The sequence below is a fragment of the Pteropus alecto genome, unplaced genomic scaffold, assembly GCF_000325575.1.
Source record: "Pteropus alecto unplaced genomic scaffold, ASM32557v1 scaffold68, whole genome shotgun sequence".
Lineage (NCBI taxonomy): Eukaryota > Metazoa > Chordata > Mammalia > Chiroptera > Pteropodidae > Pteropus > Pteropus alecto.
Window position 1 is genome coordinate 377,674 of NW_006441386.1, and position 11,527 is coordinate 389,200.

The 11,527-nt window shown below is 38.8% G+C and overlaps 1 protein-coding gene across 1 annotated transcript in view; it reads right to left on the minus strand.

Annotated features, from left to right (window-relative positions):
- Positions 1-4,948: 4,948 nt before the first annotated feature.
- Positions 4,949-11,527, minus strand: part of PSPH (phosphoserine phosphatase) — a 60,803-nt gene continuing 54,224 nt past the window's right edge. Inside the window, exons 2-6 of the mRNA XM_006918503.3 lie at positions 9,942-10,100; positions 9,110-9,244; positions 8,474-8,619; positions 7,358-7,506; positions 4,949-5,432 (exon numbers count right to left, since the gene is read on the minus strand). Coding sequence (XP_006918565.1) covers positions 5,325-5,432; positions 7,358-7,506; positions 8,474-8,619; positions 9,110-9,244; positions 9,942-10,081 — 678 coding nt within the window. The 5' untranslated portion in view covers positions 10,082-10,100 and the 3' untranslated portion in view covers positions 4,949-5,324. The remainder of the gene's footprint in view (positions 5,433-7,357; positions 7,507-8,473; positions 8,620-9,109; positions 9,245-9,941; positions 10,101-11,527) is intronic.

Genomic DNA, 11,527 nt, shown 5'->3' on the forward strand with positions numbered 1-11,527 from the left:
GAGGAAAAGATGCTCAATATCACTAATCAGAGAAATGCAAATTAAAACCATCATGAGATATCACCTCATGCCTGTCAGAATGGCTATCATCAATAAATCAAAAAACAAGTGTTGGCAAGGACATGGAGAAAAGTGAACCCTTGTGCACATTTGGTGGCATGGCAAATTGGTACGGCCTCTATGGAAAACAGTATGGAGGTCCTCAAAAAATTAAAAATAGAACTACCTTATGACCCAGCAATTCCACTTCTTGGTAATTATCTTAAAAAATAAAACAAACAAACAAACAAAAACACTCATTTGAAAAGGTATATGCACCCCTACGTTCACTGCAGCACTATTTACAATAGCCAAGATACAGAAACAGTCTAAATGCCCATCAATAGATGACTGGTTAAAGAAGTTGTGGTACATACGTACAATGGAATATTACTCAGCTATAAAAAAAAAAATTGAAGTCTTACCATTTGCAACAACATCGATCGACCTAATGGATATTAAGTTAAGTCAGATAGATAGAGAAAGACAAATACCATATGCTCTCACTTATATGTGAAAACTAAAGAACAAAATTAACCAACAAAACAGAAACAAATTCATAGATACAGAGAACAAACTGGTGATTGCCAAATGGGAGGGGGTATGGTGGCTGGGATTAAGAAGGGATTAAGAAGTACAAATTGGTAGTTACAAAATGGTCATGGGGATGTGGAGTATAGCATTGGGGATATAGTCAATAATATTGTAATAACAATGTATAGCGCCAGGTGGCTACTAGACCAATTGGGAGGATCACTTCATATATTATATAAATGTCTAAGCATTATGCTGTATACCTGAAATTAATATAAAATAATATTAAATGTCAACCCTAATTGAAAAATAAAAATTCTAAATAAATAAATAAATGATTTAAAAAAATAAAACTCTTGAATTTTTTGCAAAATTGGCATTATATCCTAGGGAGTAGGGTTTCATTTACTGTATTAATATACATATTAACACTTATGATCACAGTATTAATAATAGGTGGATTCTCCTGGCTATTAATGCAGATAGAGTAATGTAGGGAGGAGGCATCAAAACTAAAATGTTAAACCAAGCTACATTCAGAGATTGCAACATGTTGATTAACCCTATAGCCAGACCATGAAGAAACCTATAAAACAAAACAAAGGAAGATTTCTGCTGGAATTACTAACAAAGCATTTACCACACTGTGAAGGGAAAACAGAAAAAAGATCTTTAAGTGGTGTCCTACACAAAATAAAATCATTCATTCCCTATGGTACAACCATGGGGAACCTATGGATTAAAGGCTGGGAATTGCCTGCAGGCCTTTCACACTACACATTCTTACCTTTTCTCACTACATACGCTTCTCCTTTCTCACAGTATGTCCAAGCCATCAAAGGAAAATGAGTAAACAAAGTCTTTAAACTATAATTCACAGAAACTAAGAATGATATATAAACTGAATTCCCTGTACACTTGGGGTCCCTCTCAGTGCCTTTTTATCAGTCCCTTCAGTGTCTTTACTTTGTCCTTCTCACTGTCTCTGTCCTTTTGTCTGTCCCTCTGAGTCTCTTTCAGGCTCTCTCACTCTCTAACTCTGAGAACATGCTCTGTCTATATAGCATTACTCCTTCTCTAATAAACTTCCCTTTTGACTCGAACTTTGGCATGTGTTTAGATTCTTTCTGTGCTCAAAGAACCCTTTCTTTCAATGTTACCATTTGGGGGTGATTTGAATTCCAGTGTTGCTCCAGCAGCTTGGGGATGGGTAACAACACAGAAATGCAATTAGCATTTTTCCTTGGTTCTTCCCCCACGCTAAGGAAGGCTGCAGCCTTGTGGAATTTGGTAGGTGAAAAGATAAGACAAACTTGCTCCAAGGGAGGAGCGGGTTTTCAGCAAAGAGAGCTGTAATCGTGCAGAAGTGGAAAAGTCTGTATTATGTTGGGGCTGTGATGAGTGGTTACAAAGTCGTTCCTAGGTGATTGGCACATGAGGTCACTTCAACTGACACTTGGCTGCTACGTAACTTTTTGCATAGTGCACATGTTCTTACCTAGAATTCAGTCTGTTTTAGTTAGATTCATGAACTTTCGGGTATAAGCGTGGTATTATAATGATAGTATAATGAGGCTGAGGTTGTGGGCAGGTTAGGGTAGTACCTTCTGCACGTGTGTCTGTGGCCAGATTTAACCAGCTACAGATTATGACCCTCCTGTTCTGTCTCTGTAAATGCAAGAAGGATTCTTTAACTACCAGTAAGTAGGGTGTTCTTTAGGAAGTCTCTAGGCTGGCCCTCCATTCCTTTGTTCCCCTGTTGTTCATATCTGACTAGCTAACATCGGTTCAGGCCCAGTTGGGGGAAATTCACCCTGTCCTATATCAAAAGAATGCTGGGGAAATCATTGGCCTGGGCTCCAGCTCTGAATGGGACCCCCTAGCGGTGATTAACTTTTGTGAACTTGTTTCCCATCTATTATAAAAAGGACAGCGATATCTATACTGCTGACCTCAGGGCTGTAAGAATCACATGAGGAAACACATGAAAATACCTTGGAAAATGTGAAAATAAGCAGTGTGACTTTGTGATCAGTTCATTCCTCAAGTTTTCTTAACCGATGATAAAGATTCTGAGGGTCATAGAGGCAAAATCATAATGTTTGTGCCATCACTTACTGAAGCTTACCACTTGAATCTTGCTACACTCCTGCCCCAGGTCTGGAATTCTGCCCCCTACCCTTTTGAGTGGCAGCCAAGTGGGCCTCTCTAGGTGTCATGGAGAAATTCTTATCTCCAGTAGAAGAGATAGAAGAATCATTATAGCATCAAACTAGAGGAGAGGGGGTGAGATAGAGAATGAAGCCCATTGGGTTGTCTTTTCTTGTTGTTGTTATGTTGCTTAAGCATATAAAAAGTTCTAAGGGATTTCTGTTTCATCTTAATACCATGATGAATTTCAATTCTTAACTTTGACTCCCATTCATAGCTTGTTTTGTTTACATAAGCAGTGTTCATAATCGGCATGAAAAATTGTGTCACAAGGATAGGAAGCCACCACTTTCTATATCCCATCCGTTTGTAACCACATACATAACTCTTGGGAGAGCCATTCTGTTTCCAATGAGTCCAGAATTAGAAAAGTATGAAAGGAGTGAGCGCAGTCATTGCATCATTTCAAACTCACCCCTTCAAAACAACAAAGAAGGGATTGTGAATGCTTCTTTTATGTAGCTTGCTGGGGACTAGGGAGCCTATGGACCAGAGTGGTTGTGTAATTGGTATAAAAGGTTTTATGTGGGTATCAAGATTTCTCAGCAGATCAGACTCTTTGAGCCAAAGACAGTGCATCTCTTGTTCAGGCCATTGCACTGTGGATGTTAGGCTATGACAGGGCCACAGCTTTTGTCCTCTGCCCACCTGTGGAAGTCTTGCTCCAGCTTATGCACCTTGGGTGGTGGCAAAGGCTGAGGCAGTTTGCAGAGCTCATCACAGACCTGGCATGCTTGGTCCTGCCCAGAGCACTGCACTGCTGAAAGTACAAATGCCGCAAAACAGCTTCTAGGAGAGCTGCCAGTAAGCATTCACAATTGTGAAACAATTGCCTCATTGTTTGTGATCTCATTTAAATGTTGCCAAACTTATTTCAGGTCTTGCCTGATTTCGAAGGAAATTTGATTCATCTGATTTTTTAGCTAAATAATTATCTGATTATTTGGCCAAATTTGCTTTGGTTAAATTACAAATTTTTCAAATAATTTCCCATATTAAACTTTTCCAGTCTTTTCTACTTAGTTAGCCAACAGTATCCACTGTTGCTTCCTAAACCTGTCTTTATCCTCCCCAATTTTCCCATGAGGGAGGGTATATAATCTCATACTTTTAAAGCATGTTCTGAAATTTACCTTTCTTAGCACTGCTCAGAATAAAGATGAACCTGGCTTCTAGGTCTTTCCAAGTCATCTGAAAGAAATAGGTCATATATGCTATTCGGAGTTATTTCTTAACCCAATTCCTATTTGTCCCGAAAAGCCTCGCCAGCTGAGCTTGCAGCCGCAGCATTTACCCCGAGATGACTCATGGATGACAGTCCTAAACTTATCCCCAAAACTTGCCATGAAATATTTCGCTTTAGTGATTATTTTCACATTGCTCTAGTATATCGATAGTTTTCAGAAACAAATGACATCATTCTATTTATAGCATTCTGTTTTTAGTAGTGGTATTTCCATTTACAAAATATAGTAATTCTCGATCATTGAAAATGTCAAATGCGTGATGTTAACATCGTTCTCAAATAGTCATTAGCCAAAGATTGATTTAATGAATCCTATTTATGTATATATTTCTGTTACATTGAGATTAGAGACAAGTTCTGTTTAGAAATAACTCTAAGAACAGTTTTTATATTTTATTTTCACATTGAAAACGAGTCAGATTTGCTACAGCCTCAAAGAGTGTGTTTGTATAAAATTAAATTAATGTTGGCAGCGAGCTGTGCTTTTTTCTAAACAGGAAATGAGTTAATTCATTTAGGGGAAAGTGAGTGCTGACCTTCATCTGGAATGAGTAAAACTTGGATTTAGTTCTTTTACTTCATGTGGTTATCAAATATGCATTTTTAAAGGTCAAAACTTTTGTTTAAGACTCCATTGTTATTTTTTAAGAAGCCTTTGTAACAATTCCCTATATGACAAATTCCAAGAGGTAATAAAAGCACTTCCATCCTTCTGGCCCAGAGCTTCACTCAGTGTGGCAGTGGGTGGGGCTGAGTGGCGGGTACATTCTGACAAGCTCTCTGCCCCATGCTCAGAGGGACCCCCTCATAGTTCCTTGGGTCTTTGCCTTGAGGTTGTTTCTACTCAAACACATGAGGTACTTGAAATATTGGCTACTGAAATACATCATAGGCAGAAATGAAAATTCCACAAATCTGTTCTGATACAAGGATAAACTTTTATTTATATACCAAAGGGAAAAGCAATATTCACTTAAAGCTGCCTAATCCATATTTTCAACAGAGAAGGTGTTTAATTTACTATCCACATTTAAAAAGCTTCAAATAAAATAAAGCTAGGAAAATACATAAAGAACAGATGATAAAACTCTCCAGGTAATTAATGGTCATAATACTGGAACTGCAGTTTGAAAAAGCAATGGCCTCTAGAAGGCCTAACTGTAGTTTATTTAGAAGTACAGATAATCAGTATCAAATGTATCCATTAAGTTGTAATTGGCAATGGTAAGCGAACTGCATCAAACTGTATCACTTTTAAAAATTAATCTAAAGTTGTGAACTATATAAAAATCGATCATTCTTCCAGTTCTCCTAAAAGCTCTACAAAATCAGTGATGTACCATTCTGCATTGTCCTTTACTTGTTGCCTGATTACATTTCCTCCAAATCCAATGAAAACATCCTAAGAAGGAAAAAAAAAAGGAAGAGAGAGAAATGTTTTTTGAAATAAATGATACGGCAGCAGCCTAGGGCAGTAAGTATTGTTTGGAAGAATAAACTGTTGATGTAAAGAAAGGTAAGCCCATCCTCACCCAAAGTGCCTCCAGGGCTCCCTATGAGTCTCCTACTACCCTGCGAATGAGTAAGTGCACCACTGCTGCAGATCCATTCACCTGGACATTGCGGGCTTCAAAAGAATTGAAGCCCTCTTAAAACCAAGGCAATTGCTCAAAGATAAAATCGCATCAGATGGTAAATATCTGAGTTCCTAAATTTGCAGCAATTACCTGCAGTCCAGGAAATTTGAAAGAGGGAAGATCAAAGAGAAGCCTGTGGTGTCATGGAACTCCACTGGGGCCTGGAATCAGAACCAAAGCAGGAATCTCCCTACTGGTGCTCTGGGTGAACTTGGACCTCTCACTCAGGGAGGTGTGGTATCCTGGGCTGGAGGAGATGACGCCAATAACTGTTGGTGGCACTCAAATTTTCATCATTAAAATTATTTAAAGTTACATTGTTTTGTTAATTTTTATTAAGTGATATCTTCTTTCACTCAATAATCTTTTTTTTCTATGAACAACAGAAATTTATTTCTCACAGATTGAGAGGCTGAAAGTCTGAGATCAGGATGCCAGCATGGTCAGATGAAGGCCCTTTTCTAAGTCTTTTAAAATGGTGTTTTCTCTTTTTCTGCCAGGATATAGACACGATATATACTAATTTGAAAGTACAAAATTCTCTTACTTGTCCTTTCTCTTCATTTTAATTTTCATACCACACAAGGGGGAAAAATATTCCTAGATTCTTACCTTCTAGTTAAATTTAGTCTCCTAACTGAGCTTCCTGCTTCTGTGGCAGCCCTTTCTACATGCCAGCACCAACTCAGCTCCTAACACAGCTGACTCATTCCTTCTCTCTCCAGAAGCCTTCTAGGGCTTCCTATGACCTAAAGTAACACCAAAGTGTCAGGTGAAGTGTGGGGTCTTCAGTGGTTGCTTACACCCATTCCTGTTGGTTTTTGCCCACTGACCAGCCCAGGACTATGCCTAATACATCCCACTCTGCTCTGCTACTTCCCCTCCATCTGGAAATTTCTTCTCCTAAGCCCCGCCAGGCCTTCATGAGGTAGCTGCTAACCTTCCTTTAGGTCAGATTCCTCTGACCACCTTCCAAGGACTACATACCTGCATGCATGCCACTTTCTCTTGGTTCGGTCAGACTATTTATAATTTTGGAATGTAAATTATATAATTTTTTCACATCTCGACAATGGGAGTCAGAGCTCCCTGAAAGAACTCTACATTTCATGTCTATGTACTCCTCATTAAACTAGCCCGGTGCTCATTACTTAATCAGCCCCAATGTTGGTTATAAATTACCTAAAAAGGTGTTATCTTCAACTGATGCAAGTAATGTTAAAAGGATCCAAAAAGATTCTATAACCACGTTTGATTAATCATTTACAAAAGTAATTACTCTTTTTAGATCTCAGGAAGCTAGGTAGTAAAAAAGTTCACCACTATATTTTTTATTCAGTTTTTCTTAAGAAATGATAAAGGCAAAATCCTATGTGAGATGAACACATTTGATATTTAGGACATTTGCTATACAGCATTTATTTCCTGTTGGTCTCAGAAAACAACATTAATTTAGAAGAATAAAATGCTTTAATATGGGCACATTATCAAACCTCCACGAGTCTCAGTTCCTTAGGTCTGCAAAAGTCAATTTACATATTGAGACTGAATTTGTTTTTTTTTATTGTTTTTTATCTTACAATGATATTTAGATTTTTGATTGTTTAACTCTCATAAATCTTATCGAATTCCAGATCAGCTATCTAAAACAAAAGTAAACTGGAAAAAAATTAGTATGCATAATACATACAGCAGGAGGACAGGCTTCCATGTCTGTGGCTCCATCTCCGATCATGAGTATTTTCTTAAAATGAAATTTTTCCTTTAAAAGTTTAATAACTTTTCCTTTCCCACCAGATTCAGCTGTTGGCTGCATCTCATCAAAACCTGCATATTCACCTTAAAAGTGCAGTTAAAACAGTATTAAAGATTCACAGAATTAGAATGGTAGGTCAGCTTTGCACATAGATGATATCCTCACTTAAATGTCACTGAGAAAGCTAAAAATGGCCCTCAGTAGAGCGACAAAGCCTGGACTTCGATACCTATTCCTCAGAATAAACAAGATTTTAAATTATAAATGCAAGGTTACTCCTTTAGGTCATAAACACCTTGGGGTAAATAGTTTTATCTTCTAAGCTTCCAGTGTAGTAATTCTCAAACATTGTTAAGGTTGCAGAACACCATGAGATAGTAATATATTAAATTTAAAATAAGTTAATATATAATTTCATCTAGGAAGAGATTCCAACTTATAGTTGATTATTTCCATTCTTACAGTAATTACCACAATCATTACTCTATTTCTTTTTTTAATGATCTCTATCTATAGACTGTTCAAAAGTGTTCTGTTAACATATTGAATATTATTTGGTTTTAAGCATGTCAGCCACCCCTTGATGTAACTGGAGACATCTTGAAATAATAGAAAACTACAGCTGTGGCCCTCTGATGGTCCTGAAAGGGGCCAGGAGGCATCTCCAAAGGCAACTACAGTACAATGACTTGCTAACAAATTAACTCTCTTTCCTGAGTTTAAGGAGGTTCAAATATATGAGAGCTCTCATAAAATTGAAATATAATGCATAACAAAATAATCATGTGAATTTTACATAGAAATTAACATTTTACTAAGTGTTACATACTGATAGATTTTATGGATACTAAAGCTAGGAAAGATGATGACCTAAGTCTGTTTTGCAGAGTACAGGATACCAAGGAGCAAAAGACATCAGTCAACAGAATCCTTTATCTCAAAATTTTATCCTGATGTCTCCTTGCTTAAATTGCATTCCAAAAGACATTACCTAGAATATTGAAAAATAAAACTGAGAAGAAAGAGAAAATGTTATCATTAAAGTCTTACCATTGAAGTAGAATTTCAGCCTATTGGCAAATACATTGGTTGATGGGATATTGAGCTTTGAAGCAACATGCTCTACAATGCTCCTAAAGCCACCAGATATTAGGAAAACCTGAACATTTCGCTCTTGTAGGTGACTTACCAGCTCCCTGCAAAACAAAACAAAATATGTATATATGTATATGTATATATAATACCAAACACTGATTAATACAAAAGGGAAAACATGAAACATGAAAAAGAAACTAAAATATAAATCTATTTTTTCTCTTGAATGCATTTGCCCAAGGTACATCAGACAAGGTATATTGCCTGGTGAATTAATGTCTTACCTATGTTTTTCTAAATGCACTTATAAATTAATGGGTGGGGCTTGACTGCTATAGGAGACCACTCCACAACTCTATTCCGCCCTTAGACTTAGAAACACAAGATAAAGAGGAGGCTTAGGCTCTCCCTAGGAAAAGAAGGTAGGCAGAAAGGGATAGGATTAACTAGCCAGACAAAAATTTTTATAAGTGCCAAAAGAACCACACAGAAGGGATCTTTAAAGTAATGGTGAGATACTCTCAGGAGAATATGCCCCCAAATGCAGGTACTAATAGAAAGACAATATACCCAGACTGAGGCTCCTCTTACCTTATACCAGGGGTCAGGTGTGGGGGATGCTCTGCTATGAGCCTTTGTACCTGTTCCCTGGAGGGCTGGATCAGAGCCAAGCGCTCTGTGAGGGCAGCCTTGAAAGGCACTGCCCCACCCATGGCTCGCCGTGTCCTAGGAGAAAGACCCAACAGTGAGCCAACGATCAGGCCATCAAAGTCAGCTGTTCTCAAAGTTTACATGCCTAACCTCCCCAGTACATCACAATGTCGACCCATGAGGAAGGTGCTGCCTAGAGGCTCCTGTGACAAAATATGGTATGGAAGCGATGCCTAACAAACTATTGAAGGTTTGCTTAAGAATCACATTAATATTTTAGGGCCATTTCTTTTATCAAATGCAGCTGAACCTAAAATGGCCCATCACCTAGTGACTGCCAAGAAGGCGGGTAGGAGGAGCTCTCATCCAGGCATCTACTGAGAGACTCTGAACCAAAATTTCCTTTCCAGCAAACCACTAAGGCCACACTCTTAACCATGACACAAAGCACTGGACGCTTGGAGAACCCACCCAGGTCATCTTTGGTTGCTGATATTCACTATTCCGCTAACCAAGTTAAGAAAGTGTCTTATCCATATTTGTTTGTCAGAGCAGCTTTTTTTTTTGCCATAAATATTTGTGTAAATGGATGATTAGATAATGTACACTGCCAATTTCAGCTCTACGTGATTAAAGAAAAAGCCTAGTGCCCATGTTTCACAACCAGGGACTAAAATCAGAGAATTGTGGCTCTGATCATGCATGTAATCCAAAAGTCACTATCTTTTGCAATTCTATATCATTTCATAAAGTAAACAGATACTGTTCCTACATTTCTGACACAGCATCCTCAACTCCACAGATTTTGGCCAGCTCATCAATTCCTTCTTCTCTGATGACCGTGCTATCAACATCAAAGCATACTGCATCAGCTGAACAGAAAAGTTTCCTCAGCTCTGAGTGGGAGACCATCCTTAGAAGAATTTTCCTCCTACCACAAAAAAATATATATATATATAAACATACTTAAAGACACAAAATACAATCATAAAAGGTCCAGTTTTGCCTAATAATGCCAAAGTACTTTGATTTATATCAAAGTTAGTGTAGCCCACATAAGAATGTACTCATGGATTCATTCATTTTTTAACACAAATTAATCACCTTCTAAATGTCAGGCTCTTGGGTAACAAAGATGAGCAGGACCCAAACTGTTTCTAGGAACTCAGTCTAGTGATGGTAACAACTTGTAAATATATTTGATGTTCAATCAATATGCAACTGTTTCTCGCCGGATAATATCAATAAGGCAAGTGCTAAAAATAGAAATGTACATAAGATACTAAGGGCACACAAAGAAAATGTTTAATCTTGTCTATGACACAGGGCTTCCAGGAGGCACAGGCATTTGAGCTGAATCTTAAAAAGCAAGGAGCCCTCTGAGCGGGTTCTCAAAGGGCAGGGTATCAGTTTGGTATCTGCTGGGAGTAGGAAGGAGGAAAATGGAGGTAAGGAAAGAGAGTAGTGATAGCACAAGGAAAAGCAGGGCCATGATAAGGAGAAAGAATGATGGATAATGAGCTGGAAGATGCCAAATGGCTCAGTCCAGCTGCAGGCAGTGCACGAGTTCAGACCAAGTGGGGCTTTGGGTCAAGCTAAGGTGTTTGGATTTTAACTTCTAAGTAATGGGAAACCTTGAAAGCCTTTATGCCTCAGAAGAGGGGTCAGAGTTAAAAACACGCATTTATTAGTTACCACCAGTGTAGAGGTGGTAACTGAAGGCAGAGCGTGATGAGAATAGAGCCTGTAGGAATGACACCTTCAAGTCAGGATCCTGGGAAGTAAAATGGAAAGGAAACATCACAGAAAGAAACTCTGGGAGACCATAGTACTGCAGAAGCTATGAAAGACAGAGTTTCAAAAAGAATTATGAGATATTTTATGTTTTAAGAAAATCATTGGGGGGATTCGGCGGAAACATGGCAGAGTGAGAGATCCCTAGATCTCTCCCTTTGAAACAACAATAAGCTGAACATCTAAAACTCAACTAAAAACACCCAAACTGCACACCAGCACATCTGAGCGTGGGATCTGTGCATAAGAGCTACCACAGGTCAGGACCCCGGGTGTCGGACCGTAGACTAGGAGCAATAAAGAAACTGTCTCTCCAGCCACCAGAGCTCCATGTAGGAGGAGGGGGAGCGATAAAGGCGCAGCGACTTTCCTGAACCATCCTGCCTGGAAGTGCTGGCGCTTGTACTCAGCTGACCAGAGGGCCTAGTCATCAGGGCAGAAAGCGCAGAAGCGGGGCGGGACTGCAGAGGAACAACAGTTGATTTTTGCTGAAGGAGGCTGCAAAACCAAGGCTGAGTTGCATGCCCCAACGCCCAACGCAGAGGGCCCCTGCCCCCATACCCC